Below are 23,520 nucleotides of genomic sequence, written 5' to 3'. Positions count from 1 at the left end.
TAGGCGCTTGACTGATCATAACCCCCCCCTTTTTGCCCACGGCAGGTGCAATACCATATTTGATATTTTTGTTTGAACTGTTACCTCATATTCTGGCAAAAATAGCTTCTAGGCTATGACAATTTATATGATTTATACGAATCAGTGTCGTGCGAGGTTGCGCTTGGCGCTGGCGTCAACTATCCTTTCAGAGACACGTTAAGACCCCTCTAAAGTTTCTCTTCATACCAATAGTTTGACTTCGCCGAAAAGTCTACTCGCTTAAAAAGTAACAAATCAAATAAAAAGTTCCACCGTATATCCTTTACTACTTCGCCGTCCTCGAAATCAAGCAAGCCGCTGTATTTTTCTTTTCGTATTTATACGATTAAACGTCGCAGCGTTTTCTTCAAGAGAGGTGCCCATTTATTTCCGATTCATATTTCTGAAATCACTGACATCACAGTCATAAATAGAAAGTAAAATAGACTGAACATGTTCAAATTCTAATGTTTTGGGTTTTTTTTAGTTGCTAAAAACTGCAAGGGCTCTTTAAAAGATGGTTCATATTGTCGGATAGAGCCTTACCATGGAGCTCATACCTGATCGTACCTGTAATATTCCAATAAAGGCCGCTTTATTATGACTTGATGGGGTGTTTATTCGAGGTTTTTTTTTTGTTAATTTTGTTTCTTTAAGTGAGGCCAAATCAATGGGCAGCTTTTAATCGAGTATGACGGTGATGAGCAATTTCACGCTACGACAAGAGTTCACAAAATATTCTTCACCTCAATCCCCCGCCACGCTAACAAATAAAATATGATTGAAAAAAAATGTGAGGAATTTCGAACTTTCTGAGAAAATACAATCCGCGAAATATTGCAAGATAACCTGCCTAGTGCCATAAACCTTATTCTAGCACCGAAAGGCATAACTTCAGGTAGTTCTTAGCCTTCAGAGCAGGCGTAATTTTGGCGGTCGAGTGCTCAGCATCTTCTTGGCGAAAGTTATGGCCGCTTCTTAGGGCGGAAGACTAAGGAGAGAAATAAATTTGTACCAAGAGGGCGAGTGACGGTCAAAAATAAGCAGAGGATTGGGAGTGGTGGAGTGCAGGACAGGCGTAATTTTGGCGACTGTCGACTCTATTTCCAAACAGACATGGACGGTTGAATAAATGTTCGCGAGCTTCCCAACGCCAACTCGCCCTTATAGGACGCCTATGCTGTAGGTTAGGGAGTTCTTGTCTCCCCTCCCACTCCCCCGGTACGTAACAAAAACCGCTTTATAATTTTTGACCAATCCGGAAAGAGTTTACTGAAACGTTCGAAATTCAAATTTGTTGTCGTATGGATGCTTGGCCGATCAATCGCTTAATGAAAGAAAGATAAGGAGAGAATTTTAAAGCGTATTTTAAATTATAAAAAGCAAGATGGTCCAAAACTCTGACAACTGTCTCCGTCGTAAACGATCGTCAACTGCAAGGCGATCACAAGTGAACGGTGTAAAAGACAAAAATAACAATATGAAAGTTGTTGTGCGAGTAAGGCCTGCGAACGAGATGGAACTCTACAAGCAATCTTCCACGGCTGTTCGTGTTATGGACGAAAGAATGCTGGTTTTTGATCCAAAAGAAGAGTCTGTAGATTATCTGTCCGGCGATCGACCCCGAAGGCAACCACAGTTCCTGACGCGAAGAGCTAGGGATTTGAGATTCATGTTTGATCGAGTGTTCGATTACGAGTCCAGTAACAAAGATGTCTTCGAACACACAACTAAAACGATCGTAGATGGAGTTCTTGGTGGCTATAACTGTTCTGTGTTCGCCTACGGAGCGACAGGGGCAGGAAAAACTTTCACAATGTTAGGAGATCAATCTAACCCTGGAGTAATGTTTCTAACGATGATGGAATTGTACGGCAGAATCAACGCTTCGAAAGACGACAAGATCTCAGACGTAGCTGTCTCGTATCTTGAGGTACTGTATGTAAATGTATAATACGTGTTCAACCAAGCCAGAAGGACCAGTTCTTTAAAGGAGAGTCGAAAGTTGTATACAGCTTTGATTTGCAACTTCGCTGCCGGTAATACAAACTTATAAATGAGTGTGAGACCCTGGCAAGGGGAAGACGTAATGAGCTCAGGGATTCTCCCTTTTCACTGACAAGCAGAGAAGAGGGGCTGTGGTTTTCAGGGAAATGGCCAGGTAACCCCAATTATTTTATTTACCTGACCCCTGCAATTTCTCATGTGCCTGCTTTTTCGTTCATTTCATCGCAATGAGGACCCAGCCATGAAGGCTACACAGGCATGGGCAGCATTTTCACTTTAGAGGTTGTGAGGTGCATATCCCCCCCCCCTCCCCTTTGGCTTCACTCTTGTGTGCTGTCCAACAATTTTTGAGATTTAGAGGTCGTTAACACAGGCAGGAAATACATATACATGTACAGCTGTATGGTACATGTATAGTGTAGGATCCAACTGTAAGTTTGACTGTTGCCACTGCAGGTTTACAATGAAACGATCCGAGACCTCTTAATGCCTGGCAAGCCTCTGGCTGTGAGAGAAGATCCACAGAGGGGAGTGTGTGTCAGTGGCCTTACACTTCACAAGGTAAGTGGCCTTATTTGCATCACTTTTTATCCCAAAAAGTGAAGTCATCACCAATTTCTGAGCAGTGTTGTTAAAAAATTACCTATTGCTATTCACCTGTCTCCTTTAATGTGATCATTAAGGTTGATATGCATGCAGTGAAAACAGTGAAAGGGCCAAGGAACAAGACCCTCAGATATTTCTCACCAAGGGCAAGCCACAACTTAATGCTATGAGTCAAGATTTGATCTTTTACCAAAATAGTGAAACACATTTGATGTCCTGGCAGGCCAGGTGCAACAGGGACTTTGGATGATTAGAGCCTTTGTGCACTGGCCAATTCTTCCACAGCACAGCCTTTAAATTTTGGAACGTGTTGGGTGCCAACTTTTCATGAACTCAACCCTCAATCCTCTTAATTTGAACAAATGGACTGGTTCTGAGCAAACTGGTTGCAAGAACAAGTCAAGTACATGTAGACCTCTCCCCTGTGTTTAAAAATTCAATAAATACTAATGTTCCTTGTCTTTTCAAGCCAACTTCTGCTGAAGAACTGCTGGGGATGCTGGAGTTTGGAAACAACAACCGCACTCAACATCCCACAGATGCAAATGCACAATCTTCAAGATCCCATGCCGTTTTTCAGGTAATAATATAATTCAGTGTTAGGAATGTCAACACAGTGCTGATTTAAAAGCTGCTAATTTGCAACCTAAAATCATAGTTGCAATAAATGGTTTCAAAATATTAAAATTTTACTCGGTGGGAAAAAAGTAGAAAATGACATTTTTGTACATTTTTTGAACATATCATTCCAAGCAAATGTGTAATACCCTCTGACTTTCACCCTCACACCCTAACATAAGTGTCCATATTCTCCATACCCTTCTCTAACAGGGAGAATTTGTTTAACAATCAAAGATTCTTAAGTTGGCAATCATAATATGAGTCAGAATATCATAATAATGAGAATATTTAATAGTGTAGTTTGATCATCCAGGTGAGTGTAGTCCTGAGAAGGACTGTTGTCGGTAGTGGTGACTGACGTTTTGACAACCTGAGCGGAAGTGACCACTGATGATGACTTCTGCTCAGGTTGTCAAAACGTCAGTCACCAGTGTGCTGACAACAGTCCTTCTCAGATCTACACTCACCCAGACAATCAAACTACACTATTACATGTTACCCCCGGGTTCAAACCATTTACTGAAAGAGAATATTCTCATTATTGTAATAAGTGATTCGGTAGTATTACTGTAAGGGGAAATTAAATGCTGGTCACTATTAGGTTTTAAAGGGTAAAACCGTAAATACTGAATGATTATTTAAAAGTTACAGCTTGCTTCATGACCCCCAAGTGCAGGCTGCCAATTTGGTAGCTTTTGCTCAAAATTTAATCCCCAAAGTTTTAATATTAAGCAGATAAGTGATTTAATAATTAGTAATAGATATATAGGATTCTCACATTGTATGTGGAAACATTTTTTCCTATATCATTGTGTTTATTAGGTGTTTGTTCGACAAAAGGACCGAACTGCAGGATTGCAAACAAACTTTACCATGGGAAAAATGTCCTTGATTGACTTGGCAGGGTCAGAGAGAGCAATAGTGACATCCAACAGAGGTGAACGATTCCGAGAGGGGGCCAACATCAACAAATCCTTACTGGCTCTTGGCAACTGCATTAATGCACTTGCTGATAAAGAGGTAACTCAAATTACTGTGTTGCCATTAATGAGCAGCTAGGAACAGGCTCCCTTGTGCTCCAAGTTCATTTTATCACAAATTCGCCTTTCAGTAACCTTCAATTGTAAAATGTTTGTCTCAAAAAAAATTTGGTCATAGTACGAAATGAAGTTTATCTCAACAAGATTAGTTCAACTTGATCCCTGCTCATTTTAAGTTGCTGTATATTAGGATTCTGTGACTATTTGCATGCATTTGTTTGTTTGATAATTTGAACAAAGAATGATAAATCTTTCTTTCTCTACCTTTTTTTTCAAATCTGTTGGTCACCACTTAAAGACTCTTGTCAAAATTTTAGTTGCTGGATATATTTTTAACTCCCCACAGTCACCAAAATGGTCACAATTAACTTGGGGCACTCCCCTTGGTGAATTGGCACCACCAAGTGATCAAAGAAACTTTTTCCTGTGACTTTCCATTTTTTAATGTCTTTTATTTTTGGTAATCACAAGCGTAAGGCATTTTTTCTTAACATGAAAGGAATGCACTGTTAGCACAGGATCAATACAGAATCACTAGATAAAAATTACTTAACACTGAATGAAATGACACTGAAAACACTATGAATAGTTCTGTATATTAAGCCCAATTGAAGCAAAATGTTTGAGCATGTATTTTGAAGAGGTGATGAATCAATATTCTTAACTTTTGATCTTGCATCTTGTATTTTGAATCTGTTGTAAGATAAAAAATGAGAGAGATTCATGAACAATCAACCATCAATCACTAGATATTATGTGAAGTACAACCAGTTCATTCCTGGGAGTAAAAATTAATGTTTTTTTTTTAAAGAGGAATTATTAAAACATTTTTCCCTTAATCATCAGCTAATAATCAAACTCTGTCTAACACTTGTGCTCATCTCCCCAAATGAACTTGGCCCTAACTCCTTCCCTATTAACCTTTGAACTTGTTTGTGATTCTGTAGAACAAATCTGGGCACATTCCATACAGAGACAGCAAACTGACAAGACTTCTAAAAGATTCCCTTGGAGGAAACTGCAGAACTGTTATGATAGCAGCAGTCAGGTAGACTTGCAGGTTCTTGGTCAGTGGAGGAACAAGTGAAAAACCCTGACTGTCTTAGAAACAACTGATTTTCTTTCCTTGAATACCACCATCTTTCACAGACTTAAACCCTTTAATAATTACTATGACTGATAAATTATTTTTTGATAATGAATGATATAAAATATTTTAATAATATTTAATTCAAATAAAATGTTGTATTGAAATAATGTTATACAAATAAATAATAAAATATTAATAAATAACAAAATGACAACATTCATTTGGGGTTAACATTTTTATCACTTTTTACAGCCCATCAGGCCTCAGCTATGAAGATACATATAACACCTTAAAGTATGCAGACCGTGCAATGAACATAACATGTAAGGTGGTGAAAAATGAAGTGTCAGTGGACATGCATGTGAGTCGGTATGCAAAGATTGTGGAGGAGTTACGACTTGAGGTAATGCACTGGTCTCATTTAACCCTTTAACTCCTATGAATGACCAAGACAGAATTTCTCCTTACAATATCAACACAATATCAACCAGATAAGTGATGAGAATAAAGAAAAATATCAATTTGGGGATAATAAGTTGATCCAGTATTAAATTCTCTGAACTAACATTATAAGAGTTGTATGTAAGAAGAACTACAAATTTGATCTGGGAGTTATAGGGTTAAATGCTTGTTAAAATTGGCTGAACTTTCTTTACTTGTTGCGTTGATGGAAATGAATTGAGATAATTTGGTGTGGAATCCTTGTTTGCCCAGAGCTTGAAATTAGTTATACCATATTTTTCAGATCTCTGAGCTTAAAAAGAAGCTTTTTAGTCCTGAATCAGGACCAGTTTTACCAATTAAACCTGCAGACTCTACTAAACAGAGGGAAGAAGTGCAAAGGTAATGAATTGATATCATTTTAAAAAAAAAATTTAATTTAGTTGATATTATTTATTGGTAATTTATTGCTAACAAATTATAGTATCTCTTAGAGGTTATACTTTTTTTTAACCCTCTAATTCACATGACTGACCAAGACAGAATTTCTCCCTACAATATCAATACAATGTCAACCAGATAAGTGACAAGAATAAAGAAAAATATCAATTTGGGGATAATAAGTTGATTTGCTACTAAATTCTCTGAACTAAACTGAACTGTATGGCTGACAGTAAGGAGAAGTACAAATTTGATCTGAGAGTTAAAGGGATTAAATTATTTGGCAGATTATGCTCAAGCCTAAAGAGTGTCATGAAAGAGAGAATGGCAGTACGAAGAAATATAATAGACATTGAGGCAGCTGACAGGGACCTTCAAATCAGACTGCACAGAAAGGTTTGAATTTTATCATTAATTATTAATATTAATAAAATATTCCAACAACACTTTATTACCATTTGTATTTAATTTACTAACCTTATCTGTCATAGTAGTTCAATCAAGGTTATATTGTACTATTTCAAGTCAAGAACTGAACTGTCAAAATTTAGAGATAAATTGAATCAATTTGAGCAATGTACCTGTATTAAACTAAATAATTTGCTTAAATTCTGCTTTCTGAAAATTTTGACATTAGACAAGGGTGAAACAGATTTTCCTGTTAGTCAAGGATTACCATGTATTTTGTAGCCAATCACCACTCACAAAAAAGGAAATTTAAAAACCTTCTTGAAAATTAAACATGTATGTTTCTTGAGAGGTCCACAACATGACATATGATTTATATATTAATAAAAAGAGCAGTTACCAAGTATTTTTCATTCCGTATAACTTCATCTTATACTTGTTTAGTAGATCAATCAAGTTGCCATTAACAATGTTTCTCAGCTATTCTTACTACTCATGTTTTACATGTTTGATCTATTCTAGGAACGTTCCTTAAAAAGAATGCAGTTTGTGTGTGTTGAAGGGCAGAAGCTCAATGAGGTATCAAACACTTTAAGCGCACCAAAACTGCTCATTAAACATGCTTGTTGCCAACAGATCTCTAAATAAATGTAAAACTTTGATTTAGCTATGGTAATCAATCATCTTCAAGAATTGATTCACCGGTATCTTACTTTAGACTTTACTTCCATCTTTATGAAAACAGTTTTGCTCTCAACCAACTAATGCAATCCAAATTTTCCACAATTAACAATTTTATTGTGCCTTGTGAATTACATCTATATCAACTTTCTGTTAGATGTACGTGACACTTTGGAAAAATGCTGGATGGTGCAGTGTTTTCAAGCTTTTGAAACTTTTGCAATAATCCAAAATCACAGGCAATGAGTTGTATGCATTACTTGTTTATGAATTAAAAATTGGGTAACAATATTTTGGAATCAGGGTATATTTGAAATTTAAATTGTGTTCCATGCATTTATCGCATTCAGTGATAAAACATTAAAGTTGTGCTGGGTGATCAATGCTAAACATTTAATATTTGATAACCTCTCTTTCATTCCCACTTCACAGGTGTTGTCTAAAGTTGAAACATGTATATCTTCCACTAAATCCAAGCAAAAATACCTCGCCTGCAAAAAATCTGAATTTGAGGAACAAATAGCAAAAAACACTAAGTGGTTGGACAGAATTAATTCAGAGATGACACATCTTGACTCTGACATGGGTGCAAAAACTCAACTTGATCAATGCCAGTCAGAAGCTCAGTCAAAGCTAGATGATATGGAGCTGAGAAGAAACTGTCAGCTTTACAAGAGACACATTCATGCTTTAGAAAAAGATGCTCAGAGTACAGAAAGGTGAGCATGCCTACACTAGGGAGCATTGATAATGTAAATCACTATAATTATAATATATTACTGACAGTGACTTTCACTCGGAAAACTGTTGTAAGAAAACTAATCTCTAACCACTATTGACAGATCCTTTACCGACACAAAATGATAACTAAAAATGTAGCATTGCCTTACCACCTAATACAATGTAATTCCTGTAAATTAAAAGCCAAGGCATTGTTTTAAAGGGTAGACACAAGTCAGTAAAATAATCACAACAGAAAAAAACATTTTCCTTGCAAATCTTCAAATCCCGATGATCAAATTCCACTTTTATGTGTACAGTATTCTGCACAAATAAAAGTTTGTAAAATAAGTGGCCTTGAATTTTCTTGTACTTAGACCAGTCATCAGTCTCTTGCTACAACTGATGGTGGTGATTTCCTGTACAGTGACCTTACATACAGACATACCTCTTAAATATGTTTTGTTTCCAGACTGGTTGAAAAGTTACTAGGAATGGTACAGAAGCAGTTTTTCGCTCTAAAAGGTGTTGGTCTCACAACCCAGGAGCTGACGGATGAATACAACTCTATTATTGAAACAGTTGAAAAGGGCCGTGAGGTGACATGGGCTGATCAAAGCACATTGAATGATAGTAACTGCTTTGATAAAACATCATCTAATGTAAGCTTTCTGCTGCCAACTGCTGGTGAGTAGGGAACACAAAGAAAGTGTCTAAATAAAATTAATTTAGGATATGGTAAAAACTATATTGTAGTGCTAGTTGTAAATTCAGTAGCAAGAAATGTTATGTATTAGCATGGGATACTAAATCATTACTTTCCAGTTTATAGAAACCTGGCATGAAAGTTTTTAGTTCAGTGAGGTACTTTCCCTGACTTACCTAGACCAATATTTTCTCACTATTGTCTGCAAAGGTTTAATCTAGAGGTCTAAAAAATTAATGGCTATTAAAATAACTTACAGTGTTTTTGATAAACTATGTAAACTGCCAAGTTCAAACCACAATCTGCAAATGATAAAAACAAGTGACATCTTTCTTATAACAATTATTTCTGTCACAAAAGGAACACCACCATCAAGAACACCTATCAGAAAACGTCAGTTCAACACACCAGTCGGTAATGTTTATAGTGACATGACACCTTGCAGAAGCACTTCTAAACATCAAAAGATCATCACAACCAGTTCTCAACCAACATTAGAGAATTCTGATACTTGCATTTCTTTGATGAAAGAGTATGAGGCAACACAGTCACCAGGAAAATCAACAAACTCAGTTGGAGGAGGGTTTGAGAGACCCAAGATGGCTACACCAGGTGTAACCAGTAGCATTCCAAAGGATCAAAAACTGGCAACACCTTCACGAGTTCCATCAGCTTCACCATTCCTACCTTTAAACAGTAACAACTTTTTAAAGTCACCAGCAATGTTTTACACCAAGAACAATGCAAATGAGCAATCAACATCTGCCCCAAGAAAGGCAACTCCCCATCCCAAAGTTTGTTGGAGTGAAAGTCCTGTTGAAACAAAGTCCTCCTCACTAACATGTAATACTGCACATAACAACTTAGGTAATAGCACACCTGTAAGAGTCTCTAGAGACTTAAATCTGTCAGGAATACAAGCTCTAGATGAAACTCCAGCAGATAAAAAACAACAAAAGGATGCAAGAAAGGTAATTAGCAGTATTAATATTTACTGCACTTTTAAAATGCCATGCAAATTACAGATATAAAAATAACCTGTATGTACTGCGATCAGTCATGTTGTGAACCTCTGAAAAAGATGCTGCCCTTGAGTTGTGATCCACACATTTTCATTTTGCTTTGGTTTCTGCTCTTAATTTTCTGTTATGACATTGACTTATGAGCAGAAGTCATCATCAGAGTCGAGGAGAGTCAAGAGTCATCAGAGTCACTTGACTCTGATGATGAATTCCGCTCAGGTTGTCGAAACATCAGTCACCACTACCGACAACAGTCCTTCTCAGGACTACACTCACCCAGATGATTAAACTACACTATTACATGTTACCCCCAGGTTCAAACCATTTACTGTATAAAATGTATTTACTTCCTTTTCCTGGCCACAATAACTTTCTTACTTTCTTGGTTTAGAGGAGAAATGAGACTTGAGAGTTGTCTTACAGAGACAATGCTCTTTAATTCAAAATTTTCTTTATGTCATTATTGTTTTCTTGCAGATTACACCACTTCCATCAAGAAGCAATACAACACCTCTCAAAGAACTGTCAATAAATACAGTAAACAATCTGAAAGATCAGTTGCCATCTGTGCTGAGTCAAAGTGATCTTTTGAAAAAAGGTAAAGGTTTATCAAGGCTGTATTTTAGAGCTACCACTGAATCTGTCACAGGCACTGAGTCCTACATACCAGGAGCCTGTTTCTCAAAAGCTGCAGTAAATTAATGGACCCAAAGCTATGTTTTAGAATCAGAATTTGAAGAATAGAGAAGCAGGTTGTGGCTCCCTGGGAAGTCCATTTTGTTTATTTAGCTGAAAGTTTTATTGTATAATTTTCAAAACTTTTCAAACTCTTGTCTTGGATGAAAACAGAATAGCTTTTCTGGCCTAATAAGATACATAAACCTTCGAGAAATGAGTCTCAGTGGTATCTAATTTCCTACACAGAAAAATCACACAGCGGCCAGGAAGTGAAAGACATGCTGCCAAAGAGGTCAGTTAAAAAACACCATGCTTTGTACCAGTATGGTCCTTCCAACAATATTATGAATTTTGCCATTGAAAGCAAATTTCTTGTGGTTGAAATACTCAACTCTAGAGTGGAGGAAAAAATGGGATCCCTTATATCTAACATCTCTTGATTTCACTATTCTTCATAGCATATGCAAACAAGTATTCATATTCATTTTCAACATGTACAACTGAGAGGGTTGCAAGAACAGTGACTGCAGGATAACCTCTGTCTTCTCTATTAACACCTTAACATCAGTATGTACATTCTCAATACTGCACTCTATACATTTCCTAAGGTGCTGACAAGGAGAAGTTCTTTGACAATCAAGAGCTTCTTTAGTATGTGATCACTTCCTTTATTCCCTTAACCTTAATGAGGGATTCAGTGGTGGTATTGTAAGGAGAAATTAGATGCTAGTCACCCCAAGGGAGTCAAAAGGTTCACTATTAGTCCCAACGATTGAAAAACACTTTTTTTCAGAGTTTTCAGTTCCACAAAAGAGAATGTCCAAGCACTCAGAGGACCATCAAGATCATCTAGCGCTTTGCAGCTGGACAAGGTACATTCTAAGAAAGTCAAGAAACACTTCAATAGACTGAGAAGGGCAATGAGCAGCACTTCAATTGGAACAAGCAGAAACTTTGCACCACGTACATCGTAAGTGGTTCATAGGACTAGTACTGTCTATGTAGCTCATGACAAGTGTTTCTGGGACTGAGGCTATCCATTTTTTAAAAGCCCCAAATCACTTTGAAATATTTTGTTTCACTAACCAATTGGAATACTTTGAATGGTAAAGAAGTTCTATTCATAAACTTTTTGCCTCACAGCAGTTTACAAAAAAATGGAAAGCTCCAAAAAGGTGTCTTTGCTTAAAACAAATTCATATTGGTGAACAGTCACTAGTTCATTGATAAAGGTGCTATGAAAAAATTACAGGTCAAATATCTTGCTTCTCCAGCAAGACTTCAGAGTTGTTAGTTTAAGGTTAGTTAACCCTTTAACTCCCAAAAGTGATCAACATACAACTTCTCCCTGAAATATCTGTACATTTTTCAGCAAACACATTATGAGAATGTTCAAACTTATCTGGTAGAATTTATTGTAATGATTTTACACCAAATTCTCATTACTAATCTACAAGGGAATGTGTAGCAGCTGGAGGGGAGAATTAATAGTCAGATCTTGGGAGTTAAGGCCTGGGTTAAATCATAATTTTGTTTTGCAACTATTTTTCTAGAGCCATTTACCAAAACTTACCAAAAACAAAGATTTGATTAAAATGTTAGAGGGCATGTTGAAACAGGTGTGTGACACAATAAAACCTGGTATTCTTTCCATGCATATTCAAGGCTGACCATAAATTATCCTGTCTGGTTTTTGGAAATGAAGCATTACTATCACATTCACCTCTCCTTGTCACTGACCATTAGGCCCAGTTGTTGAAAAGTGCAGATAAATCACTATCCAGTGGTTAAGTGTTAACCAGAATGTACTGCCCTGTACACTAAATAGGGATTTATCCAGTGGACAGCATTATCCACCCTTGAAACAACCTGTGCCAGGAGTATAAATTATGTGGCATCTCTTTTATGTGACAGAAAACTGAAAAAAAATGCATGCTGAGTGAGCATGCAATTGACTACAATTCTGCAACTAATCTGACTGTTTTGAGACGACGCTAATACATGAAGTACAAATGTATTGGGCCCATTGAACTGGGCCTTTCATGGAAAGGTTTTAAAGTTTAGTAGGTAGGAACTCCAAACAGCTGTCATGACATGTATCCAAAGCTTTGGACCTCTTACAGTATTTATTTAGCTTACAGTGCAAAGCAACATGAAACACAATAAGGACAAAGATATATTATTAGAAAATTATCTACTTGATAATTATAACATTTGCAGCTCAGTTTAAAAACAATTCATCAAGTATTCAAACTAAATTGTATGTTAACTGTAGTGGTATGTTTTTAGCCCAAACATGTTTATGATTATCCATTGATTTCACCCTTCAGGCCGAAAAAAGGAAATTCAAGATCTTTCACAGAGAGACCAAGATGGCAGTAAAATTAATTCAGCACAACAATATAGTACTTATCAGCAATAATGATGATCATTCTTGACTATAATTTGGATGTATGTATATAACCTTGGTTTTACAAATGCAGCTGTAATTTAAAGCAACAACCAAAATAATGTCACTCTGTGATTTCAGGCTAGTTCTTCTTTTTTTAAAATGTCACTTTTAGCTGCCACTATTAGCACTATTTCAAGTTGACTTTTTTTCCCACTGTGTAAATTTACCTCGGAAGTTATAGAATTTTGTAAATGGTTTGTATGGTAGTTCACAAGTTGAGAGTATTTTAATTTTATTAATGGGTTGCTTGGAAAGGAACTTGGCAGAAATTTAGAAATGTGAACATACCATTTGGATTTAAATATTTTTAAAAAGTTATTTTTCATACATGTCTCGTTCAATGTGAAGGCTAGAAATGGTTGATGAACTGTAGCCAGGAAAATTTTAATTATAGGACAACTAACAAACTCATTGCTTTGTTAAAGTCAGTTGTAAAATGAAGACAATAAAATTACAACTTCAGGAGACTTATATGATTCTAATGAAAAAACTGTGGTGCTGGGACAAGATAATTTGGCTTTATCAATTGAGTCTATAAATTGTAAATTGGCTACTATTGATAGCTTTTATTAGAAACTCTTTATGGTGGCCAATTTACCTCATAAAATCAGTTGATGAAACCAGATTATCTTGTCATACTTATCCTTTAACTCCCAAGATCTCATTAGTAATTCTCCTTACTGTCTGCCATACAGTTCTTGCTATGTTGGTTTGGAGAATTTTATATTGGATCAACCAATAATCCCCTAATTGATATTTTTCTTTATTATATACTCAACAAAATATCGCGTTTCTGATTGGTCAATGATGAATGCATAAATAGGTTATAGAGTGCAATAGAGGTTATAGAGTGCAATACGGAGAAGTTGCCATGGAAACACCGATGGAGTAATTTTGTCGAGAATATAATAAATAAAAAATCGTATGAACCTGCTCGTGCATTTCGTGATTTATGGTCACTCGTGATGTTTTGAAAGTTCTCAAATTGCACGAGCCTATGGCTCGTGCAATTTTGAGAACTTTCAAAACATTACTTGTGCCCATAAATCACGAAATGCACACGCGTTCATACGATTTCCTATACTTATTGTTATTATTTCTCTGCTTGATATTGTAAGGAGAAATTCTGTCTTGGTCATGCATGAGAGTTAAAGGGTTAAGGTATATCTACAGCTGAGATGTGAAAACAAAGAAGGTGAACATTTAGTTAACCTTATTTGTCTTCACATGTCAGCTGTTGGAAGGAGAAAATTACCTGACTTACAAGTTACTACTGACAGAATTTTTAATATTAGTGTTTCAATCTTAATGACAACAGTGATCACCTTAAACTTGGGGGATTTCAATAAAAATTTCACAAATGAAAATCAGTGATAATGACAGTGCTCAACATTCTTATGATTCCACATCATTATTTTCAAGTTGGTGTATGTTAAATGTTGCCAGGTTGCTGCATGTCATATATTAGCCTAAATAATTTACCATCCTCAAAAAGAGAAGGTGTGGAAAGTTAACTTGCTTAATTTTAAAGAATGATTTCATCACCAAAACAAAATCTAAACTAAAATTATAAATGCCATAATAAATATTCTCTGCATGTCACAATGTATTATCATCCTATGCATTTAAAGTTATGCACACTTCTCCCTGTAAACAACCCCCTGCCTTCTTCTCTTGATAGATTTGAAAAGAAAGACAATAGGTCAATGAAATGTTGATTGCATTATTATAATCCTCTTTTTTCATTAGGGTTCATTTCATTTGTCCCCCCTTATTCAAAAATAATTTTAATAATACATTGACAGAAGGCTGGTTATATGGTTAGATAAACATTGCAGTAGAAATCATTGCTACTCAGAAAACTGAAGTTATCATGTTGTACATTATAATTAAAAAAACTTACTTGAATCAATTTTTAGATTCATATAACACTGACAATCCATTTTATAAACCCATAACAAAGCTGCCTATCTAGGGCTGTGAGTGATTCTGAGTTCAAATATGTCAGTAGGGCTGTGTGAATGTCATCAGCTTTAAATTTTGCACCTAAAAAAAAATTGCAACATTGGAAAGTTATATTTACAATTAGTTACTTGAGAAAAATGTTTACTAATGAAATAGCATTATTAAAAAAACTATGTGGGTAAATTTAACATTGGTTTGGAAAAAGGCCTCACATTAAACATTGATGAAACAAATAATTCAATTTTAGCCTGCATCTTATTTAGCAGGGCTGGGTTGTTCAAAGGTGGGTTAAGATAACCCAAGGTTAGAGTGAAATTTGATTTCAGATCTGAAAGCTTAAGTTCAGTCTAATTTCATTTGTCTACAATGTTATGATTGAATGTTCTAAAAAGAATTGGGAAAATTATCCCTAAACGGCTTTTGAACAAGGAAATATAGAAACCTGGATTAAAATTTTAACCCTGCATTAGTGCTCATTGGCCTTTGAACAACTGGGTCCTAGTGACTATTAACAACCTGTCATAGGTAAGGAAACGAGAGAAGAGTAATTTTCTCCCCCTTTCTCCTCCCTCTCCTCTTCTTTCCCCATCCATCACCCCTTTGGTAGCTATTTTCATCCCTCTCCAACCTTCCTCTGCTTCAAAAATTCAAACAGTGGCTGAAACCTTTACAAAGAAATTTACTTAGTGTTTGGCTCTCAAAAATATGCTAATTCAATTTGAAAATATGTATTTAATAATAATTAAATTAAAATGCCTAACTAAAGGTGGTTAGTTACATGCAAAGAACAAGACTGTGAGGTCAGTGTTCTTAAACCTTGCTGACACTTTGTTCCTCACCTTTCAACCCCTGGACAAGCTTTGTGAGGAGTGTACACATTTCCTTGTCTTCACACTGGATATTAACATCTTCAACTAAACCATGGTAAGAAGTGATTTCTGCCAACTGCAAAAAATTCATATGATTATCTTTTCTAATTGACCAAAGAAAAAGTTAAAATAACACCAGCCAAGGAGTAAAATTACGTATTAAAAGGCCCATCAGCCAACAGAGCCAAAGATTGTGGCCAGGCTCAAGTCCCACTTGAACAACCATGACAACAATTGCTCACCCTTGTCACATTGAAAAGGGGAATAAATTGTTCCTGTCTCTACAAAACATCCTCCCACTGCAAGCAAATTTACACATTAAAACCAAGCTTGCAAGTGTAATCTCAAGTGGACTTAGCAAAAGTGAGGGAGAATTCTTGTTAGTGCAGATTGTCAAATCATTAGGTAAAATCACTGCAGTAAGTTTCACTCTTACACCCAAGATCTGATTTATTTGGTAATTCTCTCCCCTCTAACTGCCTTAAATTTCCTTGTAAATTAGTTAAGAGAATTTAACATATTTCAAGAGCAAAACACTCTCCAGCAGACTGGTTTATCTATTCTAATCATGTACTAAATACTGTTGCTGTAAGCAGAAATTTTAATCAAAGTACTGAAACTGTTCCTCTTTTCTCCTGAACCTTCACACCCTCTCTCACCCCCAAATTACCAGTTATTCATATGGAACATTAATGAGAAAAAGAAAAAAGAATAAGAAATGAATACTCTTATATTGTGGTCTGGTCTATTTCATTAGTACTAATAAGCTGATTGGGGAGGTAAGATCATATAGAGATGAATGCAGTTTCCATAATTGCCTTTACCAACTTATGTACATTCTTACAAATATACTTTCGAAATGAAGACCCCACTCACCATGTGTCTGGCTGATAAAGTTGTTGAAAAAGTTACACTGAATCTTGGAGTTTTTCCATAAATCCAGTTCCACTCCTAATTAAAAATAATGAAATAGGAAAGAGTGAATTGTATTTAAAAAGTAAAGACTGGAATCAATAACACCTCCCCACAATCTCAGTTTTTACAGGTTCACAGCCCTGTTTCTAGCCAAACAAAAACTTTTAAGACAAAAAGAGTTTTCTGTACAGCAAGCTAGGGAGGCACAATGGAACAACTGTTTGCATTCCACTATTCGGCCCCAGATTAAATTCCCAGTCCAAATAACTGTATAAGTTCATTCTTGTTCTCCAGAGACATTTAAGCAAGCCAACTGTTGAAAAAAACAGTTGGTTGTAGAAAAACTGGGAAAGAAGTAAGTACCTGAAGGGCACAAGCATCTGTTCTAATAATATTTATCCCCTTTGCTTGCAAAAAGAAAACTGTCACCATCCCTCATCATTGAGACGGCCAAGACAAGATGAACCACTTCACATTTACATGAAATTTCACTTTTCCTAGACTTCCATCAAAGATGGAAGAAAATACATTCTTTCAAAAAAAGAATGTATTTCTGATGTAAACAGAGGTGTTAGGAGGAATTTTGTCAGTCTGGACCAGCTTTTGTCCCCAGAAAAAAAACATGTCTTCCAGATAGAGGTGTCTCTGGCAAATTTTCCCTAACTCAAATTTAAATTCCTTGACTTTTCCCTGACCTCGAAGAAACTTATTTGTCCTTGAAACCACTTATTGGTTGCTCATGAAAGTGAGTTAACTTTTGGAACTCTGTAACATACTTCAAGCTCTTTCCTCAGATCCACTATCCCAGGAAATTGTTCATCTTTTGATGGATCAATGTCCACCATCTCTATGTTCATCTCAGGAGCATAACGCTGACAGAACATCTGAGCAACTTCTTTTGTGACAGACTCAAAGTGTATTGAGGGATCTTTATTGGATAAGTTCATGATGTCTGATTTGACACTTTGGGTTGCTTTACTAGAGATATCTGTCTACAAAAAAAACACAAGTAAATATAAAATAAACAATTAAGATTACAATCAAATCACTGACATATGTGGTGCTAACCAAAACAGTTCCACCTCAGTAAATAGATTCAGGCCTTGGCAGAGCTGTCAGCAAGAGTTGGTAAATGGCTAAAACTGCTGGTCTGACTTTTTAGCCAGTCACTTTCACTTCATTTTACCATGAGTGTGGGGTAAAGGCTTAAATTATTGAGATAACATCACAGAAATTTGTACAGTGGCTATTTCCCAGTTTTGAGTGGAAATAATACATAATTTACTGATAGCAGGTTTGGACAAACAACTTCAATTGATTCCCTGCACAGAAAGCCTGGGACATTTTATCAGTTAGAATAGTTTCCAGTCCTGTGTGTAATCTGACAAAGCAAGGTGGCATTCACAACAACCTTGCAGCCTACCATTTCTTAACTGCCTTTAACTTTCAAACTCACTGGTGGCAAACATCTAATTTTATCTAAGAGTGACTGGCATCTAATTTCTCCTTACAAACAATGTCACCCCTGAATCACACATTAATGTCACAAGAATAAAGGAAATGATCAACAACAAAATCATCTCTCAATTGTTAAATTCTCCTTGTCAGCACCATATGAGATTCATAGAGAACAGAATGGAGAATATGCATAATGACATTGGAGAGTAAAGGGTTAAAAGAAACTTACATAACTGGGATGAAGCAGAGATTTGAGTAAGACTTCATCAACATCCAGAAGCAAAGTACAGTGGTGAAAAGCAGTATTTCTCCCAAGCTTAGATGATGTACCTGAGATGTGAATACTCTGTCAAGGACTTAACAGTAACAAGAGAGGAAACACATTGCTTCTGTCAGACCACTCCTGTACATGTAGTTCAATGCATTCCTGGGGAGGGGTTGAAAAGGGCAATAAGGATATTTGGGTCAATTTTTGCTTGGTATCTGCTGCTGGCCTCTCAGAGTTTCTTCCCCCCCCCCCCCCCTTCATATCATATTCCATTCCTTGACCAATTAGAGACCCTATCTTAGTCACTTTTGCTAATATAGTAACAACTTTTTTATTGCAAATCTTCCCATTTTTAAATACCTTCTTCCATATTTTTCTTAATCTCCAAATCTTAAAAATGTGTCACCCCATTCTAGTTTCCCTTAGTCTACTGAAAATACAACCACATTATAGTCAATCCAGTCATTCAGTCAGTCACGTATTTCAGACCATAGCATAAAAAGGATATTTTAAATTTTCCATCAATAAGTATGTCATCTCTAGGAGAAGCTTCAACATCTAGTTTCCATCTTTCATGTAATACTTTTACAATAAGAGCTAAGTTTTCTTTGCGATTGTAGAGTTCACGAGCAGTAAAGAAAGAGAAATTGACATTTCCTAAATCCTAAAAATAATCAATCAAAATTTGAACCATATGTAAGTAAAAAGACCAAACATTTAAAAATGTTATAAAAATCAGTGCTTTGTTGCAGAAAACTCTATGAACTTTGCCAGACAGCATCTTTTAAAAGGCATTCCCTAAAGCATTAACATAAAAATTTTAGTCTATGAAAATTATCGTTATGGTGATGGCTTCAGTGAAGGAGAAAGTACATCTTTCAGAATCACCTGATATTTGGCATCACCTGTCACACAAAACTGGCTTTAAATGACAAAAAAACTGATGTTTAACAAAGACAACTTCAAAGTTTTCACTTGGAGTAAATGGATGGATCAATGTTTATATGTGGGTTTTTTGGGGGCTCAAAAAAGTAGCAAAATGGGTGAAAATAGATTTTGAACAATCTTTATACCAAGAGCATTACATGAATGTTAATTAGTATGTACTGCACACATCAGTAGTACTTTTTGCACATGCTGATTGGCTAGTTCAGAAGTGATTAGCAAGTACCATTCACCTCCAGGCAACCAGTGAGACAAATTACTGCATTATGAGTTTAATTTCCAATAATGCTTTGGTGTATTGTCCAGAAATAAACTAATTTTTTTGTGTCTGTGTGGTATACACTAAAACAATTATTTACCTCAAGAATCAGAGAAAGTGGTGCATATTCACCTCACTGCTTTGCAGCTCCGTAAATATCCACCACTATTCACCCCCACTTTGGTGGATAATTACTAATTATTTATTCCAAACCTTACTTTATTGAAAGACAGAGGAGAGAAAGTCAAACTGAATCACTCACGTGGTAAACTGTCCCACCACCACTTTTCCTCCTTGCCAAATGGACATTAAATTGCTGAAGACTCTTTAAACTACATTCTGCCCAGGGATTCTGAAGGCAAAAAAAAATTAGGTCTCATCAACATCCATTATTCATTTAATAAAAATATATATCAAAAGTTATGAGATGAAATTAACTAAAATAAACAAAACACCCTCTATTTAGTGCAAAGATATGCACATATATATGTCCACCGTCCATGCAAAATAGAGGCTACTGAGTTAATCACCCTTCAGATATTTTGCAATGTGTGTGAAAAATATTGACAAACAGCTTACTGCATTCAGCATGGAATGTTTCTATTTTGAGTGCTATCAGGTACAACTTAATGATGAACAAAATAAAGATTTTCCTTCTTCTGTAGTAACCATAAAATCCTATCTCATCTTGAATAAAATTTGAAACATAGACTTATCATAGTGGACATAAGGTTTGAATGTTGGAGAATATCCCTTGGGTGATAATCTTAAATATCACCCAGTTTAAGCTGGGTGATATTTAAGCAATCAAAGGTAAGCAAAAATATTTGATGGATCATACTAAAAAATAACCACTTACTATAAGAAAATTGACAACTGTATATTACTAATTTATATCTAAAATCAATCTATCAAAAGAGCTATTTTTTAAATGTTAAGTACATATTTTTGAAAATTGTTCACACCATTAACAAGAGGATTCCTTTACTCTAGGCAAAAGGGTGTAGAGAGGGTGAGCTGAGTTGCTATTTAATGTTTTGAAAAGTCTTCTGACATACTGCTATGTTGACAACCATAATTCAAAGTTAGCTAGAGAGAGTTTATGAAAGTAAGAAATAATTTCCCAAACCTGGTGTCTGCCAATAACTATCTGAAACATAAAGTTCACAATTATTATTTTATTTGTTTTTCATTCATTTGATAATCATTGGTCACATATTTTAACCCTTTAACTCCCATGAGTGACCAAGACAGAATTTCTCCTTACAATATCAATACAATATCAACCAGATAAGTGATGAGAATAAAGAAAAATATCAATTTGGGGATAATTAGTTGATCCAATGCTACATTCCCTGAACTAACATTATATGAATTGTATGGTTAACAGTAAGGAGAATTGCAAATTTGATCTGGAAGTTAAAGAGTTAAAAAACATAAGCTACATCAAATGTGTCTGAACCATACATTATTAAGATAAAAGTGTGCAGTGTACAAGTATATTAAAAATAAAAAAGGTAGCACATTTAGAAAACTGCAGCTTGTCTTAACACCCTCAATAAAAATTAAACATTTAAAACTCAGTTGATATCTGTTGACTTTATTCAAGTCAATGCCTGTTGTTTTTTCTTTTCTTTTCTTAAAACCCAAATTGACAAAGAAATCTGATGCTATGTAAACATCACTGAAGATATTCAAAGATGTAGTTCCAACATCACCTTGTTGAATTCTGAAGGTTACTAAATGTGACAGTGTGACAGACACTAATAAACAATTAAGATTCATCATCTCTAGTAAAGCAACCCAAAGTGTCAAATCAGACATCATGAACTTATCCAATAAAGATCCCTCAATACACTTTGAGTCTGTCACAAAAGAAGTTGCTCAGATGTTCTGTTAGAGTTATGCTCCTGAGATGAACATAGAGATGGTGGACATTGATCCATCAAAAGATGAACAATTTCCTGGGATAGTGGATCTGACTGTGGCACCATGTTGCTACTGTAACACAACCTTTAAGTGTGTCAAGATAGTTTGGTTTTATTAACTGAGTTGATATTTGTAAACTGGCCACCATAAAGAGTTTCAAAGGTGATTTCTCAATCGTTAGCCTTTCATCAGAGCGAATGACAAGAGGCTAATGCTCAAAGTGTCAGCTTTGAAACTTTTTATGGCGGCCAGTTTACATTTATCAACTCCATTGATCAACTGAATTATTTTGTTATATTCCCCCACCAACACAGCACCACAGTTTCTTTAGAAACTTAATCCCTTTATTCATTTGTCCTTTAGCTTGTTGTTTTGATAAACAGGGGTTCCAATAAAAGTCAGTTATGGGCAGTCAAGCGCCACCTATAGGACTTCTCACTACCATCTGTTTAGCCTGCAGTCAGGCTCTCTTGCTTGGATTTTGGCTTATGGCTCAGCTGCCTATTGCATCTATTGGCAGCTGCTCCTCAATAAAGACATTGAAATCCCTGGATATGTGACATTAAGTGCCATTCGCTGGATTATTTTTAGTTAAACATGTTTCACTTAATTGGATTTCATAGTGACATAATCAGCTTACCGTGGGCTCATTTCTCCACAAAAAGATAATTCTCCTATTTGTTAGGTCAGTATTAAGATATAACCTATGATGTTCAAGAGAAGAAAAGAAAAACTTTGCCTTTAACTCTACAAGTTTGAATATGATTTATGTTTCAAACAATTTGATTTGTATAACTACAAGTACTTGTAATTTGGCAGATCCGCAGCTATTGGAACCCTTTGGATTTAACTATTTTAAGTCAATACTAACCACTCAAAATAAAGAAAACCCTGCAAGAGAACCAACCATACAACAAATTTGGCTTTAAGTAGACAGTGCAAGAATTTAGCAGGTTCATAAATTCAAGGTTGAACATACTTGTAATTTCAAATCAGCCTCTATACAGCATGCTCTACCAAGTGAACATTTCATTCTCCTAATTACTCCCTTGCCATGTTTTCCACAAGCATGTTGAATAATTATTTAAATATAAACTAAAAATATTTCTAAATTGTACATACCAGTCTTCAAAGGCCAAGTTTTCATAAGGATTCTGGGATATTGACCTATACACTGAAACCTAATTAACACAAAACAACTAGTTAAATGTAGTGGTATAATTAATAATTACCAAACTACCAAAGAGAAGGTATGTTATCTTGTGTGATGCAAGAGAAATTATATTTATAATTATTTTGATGTGGTGAAGATTTTCCAAACCATAAAACAAAAAGAACACTGTGAAGACGAAACACCAGAGATAAAGGAAAGCTTCTGAACATGGGGCATTACATTATTTGCTTCTATCCCAATCAAGGAGGTAACTGCAGAGAACAGCTCTCTAGAAAAACCGACAGTCGACGAGGAAACTTTGAATCACCCATCAAAGAAACTTTTATAAAGTGTGCAATGGCTACCCCACCCCACCCCACCCCTGAGAACGTGTGGGGTAAGACTGCACGTTGTCAAGTCGTGCCGTAGGATTTTGCTTATGTATTTGTATGATGTTATATGAGGTTATTTGTGTTACTCTTTGAAAAAGTTAACATTACATATCAAGAACTGAATAAAGTCAAGACCAGCGAGTGATGAAACCAGCAAGCTTTCCAGTACTGACCTCACCTGTCCACTGCGATAAAGCTCGACATTTCAAGTAAGCATATTTGCAGATATTGACCTTGTTAAAAAGATGGCGCATATTTTTCTGCAGATTTTATGGCAGTTTCTGCCGCGAAAAACCTTTCGTAGACACCCAAATATATTTTCATCTCTACGATGAAATTGTGTCCGCCATTCTGCCAATCTCGTTCCCAGAGCTCGTGCTCTCCCGCAAGAGAACAGAGGAGCGTGACCTTTGATGTGCAAAAATGTGGTCAG

General features: G+C 35.8%; 2 protein-coding genes across 7 annotated transcripts; one reads left to right on the top strand and one right to left on the bottom strand.

Annotated features, from left to right (window-relative positions):
• Nucleotides 1–683: 683 nt before the first annotated feature.
• Nucleotides 684–13,399, top strand: LOC113675471 (kinesin-like protein KIF18A). 3 transcript variants are annotated; one of them, XM_089185111.1, is made up of 17 exons: nt 684–1,954; nt 2,485–2,589; nt 3,104–3,214; nt 4,078–4,275; nt 5,243–5,343; nt 5,638–5,788; nt 6,131–6,228; nt 6,555–6,663; nt 7,198–7,254; nt 7,789–8,075; nt 8,549–8,763; nt 9,143–9,753; nt 10,282–10,402; nt 10,729–10,774; nt 11,276–11,452; nt 12,036–12,101; nt 12,813–13,399. In XM_089185111.1, the coding sequence occupies exons 1-16, from the start codon at nt 1,409–1,411 to the stop codon at nt 12,070–12,072; spliced, it is 2,970 nt and encodes a 989-aa protein (XP_089041237.1). In that variant the 5' UTR covers nt 684–1,408; the 3' UTR covers nt 12,073–12,101; nt 12,813–13,399. The 3 variants fall into 3 exon arrangements, with proteins under 3 accessions (XP_089041237.1, XP_027047855.2, XP_089041238.1); XM_027192054.2 differs by lacking the exon at nt 12,036–12,101; XM_089185112.1 differs by lacking the exon at nt 12,036–12,101 and having other exon boundaries at nt 1,326–2,182.
• Nucleotides 4,745–23,473, bottom strand: LOC113675472 (lipoyl amidotransferase LIPT1, mitochondrial). 4 transcript variants are annotated; one of them, XM_089185115.1, is made up of 12 exons: nt 23,261–23,473; nt 22,665–22,723; nt 22,183–22,246; nt 20,743–20,763; nt 19,876–19,965; nt 18,918–19,073; nt 18,371–18,478; nt 17,460–17,675; nt 16,645–16,719; nt 15,739–15,844; nt 14,838–14,980; nt 4,745–4,988 (listed from the first exon to the last, which is right to left on the bottom strand). In XM_089185115.1, the coding sequence occupies exons 1-11, from the start codon at nt 23,339–23,341 to the stop codon at nt 14,856–14,858; spliced, it is 1,101 nt and encodes a 366-aa protein (XP_089041241.1). In that variant the 5' UTR covers nt 23,342–23,473; the 3' UTR covers nt 4,745–4,988; nt 14,838–14,855. The 4 variants fall into 4 exon arrangements, with proteins under 4 accessions (XP_089041241.1, XP_089041242.1, XP_089041243.1 ...); XM_089185116.1 differs by lacking the exon at nt 14,838–14,980; XM_089185117.1 differs by lacking the exons at nt 4,745–4,988; nt 14,838–14,980 and adding an exon at nt 12,184–12,400.
• Between the last annotated feature and the right edge of the window lie 47 nt (nt 23,474–23,520).

This window comes from Pocillopora damicornis, chromosome 10 (genome assembly GCF_964200805.1).
Source record: "Pocillopora damicornis chromosome 10, jaPocDami1.2, whole genome shotgun sequence".
NCBI lineage: Eukaryota > Metazoa > Cnidaria > Anthozoa > Scleractinia > Pocilloporidae > Pocillopora > Pocillopora damicornis.
This window is presented reverse-complemented; position numbering and strand designations above follow the sequence as displayed.

Coding starts and splice junctions, on each gene's coding strand:
- LOC113675471 (XM_027192054.2), top strand. CDS start 1,409: ATGGTCCAAAACTCTGACAACTGTCTCCGTCGTAAACGATCGTCAACT. Junction 1,955..2,484: donor TAGCTGTCTCGTATCTTGAG/GTACTGTATGTA, acceptor TTGCCACTGCAG/GTTTACAATGAAACGATCCG. Junction 3,215..4,077: donor GATCCCATGCCGTTTTTCAG/GTAATAATATAA, acceptor TGTGTTTATTAG/GTGTTTGTTCGACAAAAGGA.
- LOC113675472 (XM_089185115.1), bottom strand. CDS start 23,341: ATGCGCCATCTTTTTAACAAGGTCAATATCTGCAAATATGCTTACTTG. Junction 22,247..22,664: donor AACTTGGCCTTTGAAGACTG/GTATGTACAATT, acceptor TGAACATCATAG/GTTATATCTTAATACTGACC. Junction 18,479..18,917: donor TTATTGATGGAAAATTTAAA/ATATCCTTTTTA, acceptor CAGAGTATTCAC/ATCTCAGGTACATCATCTAA.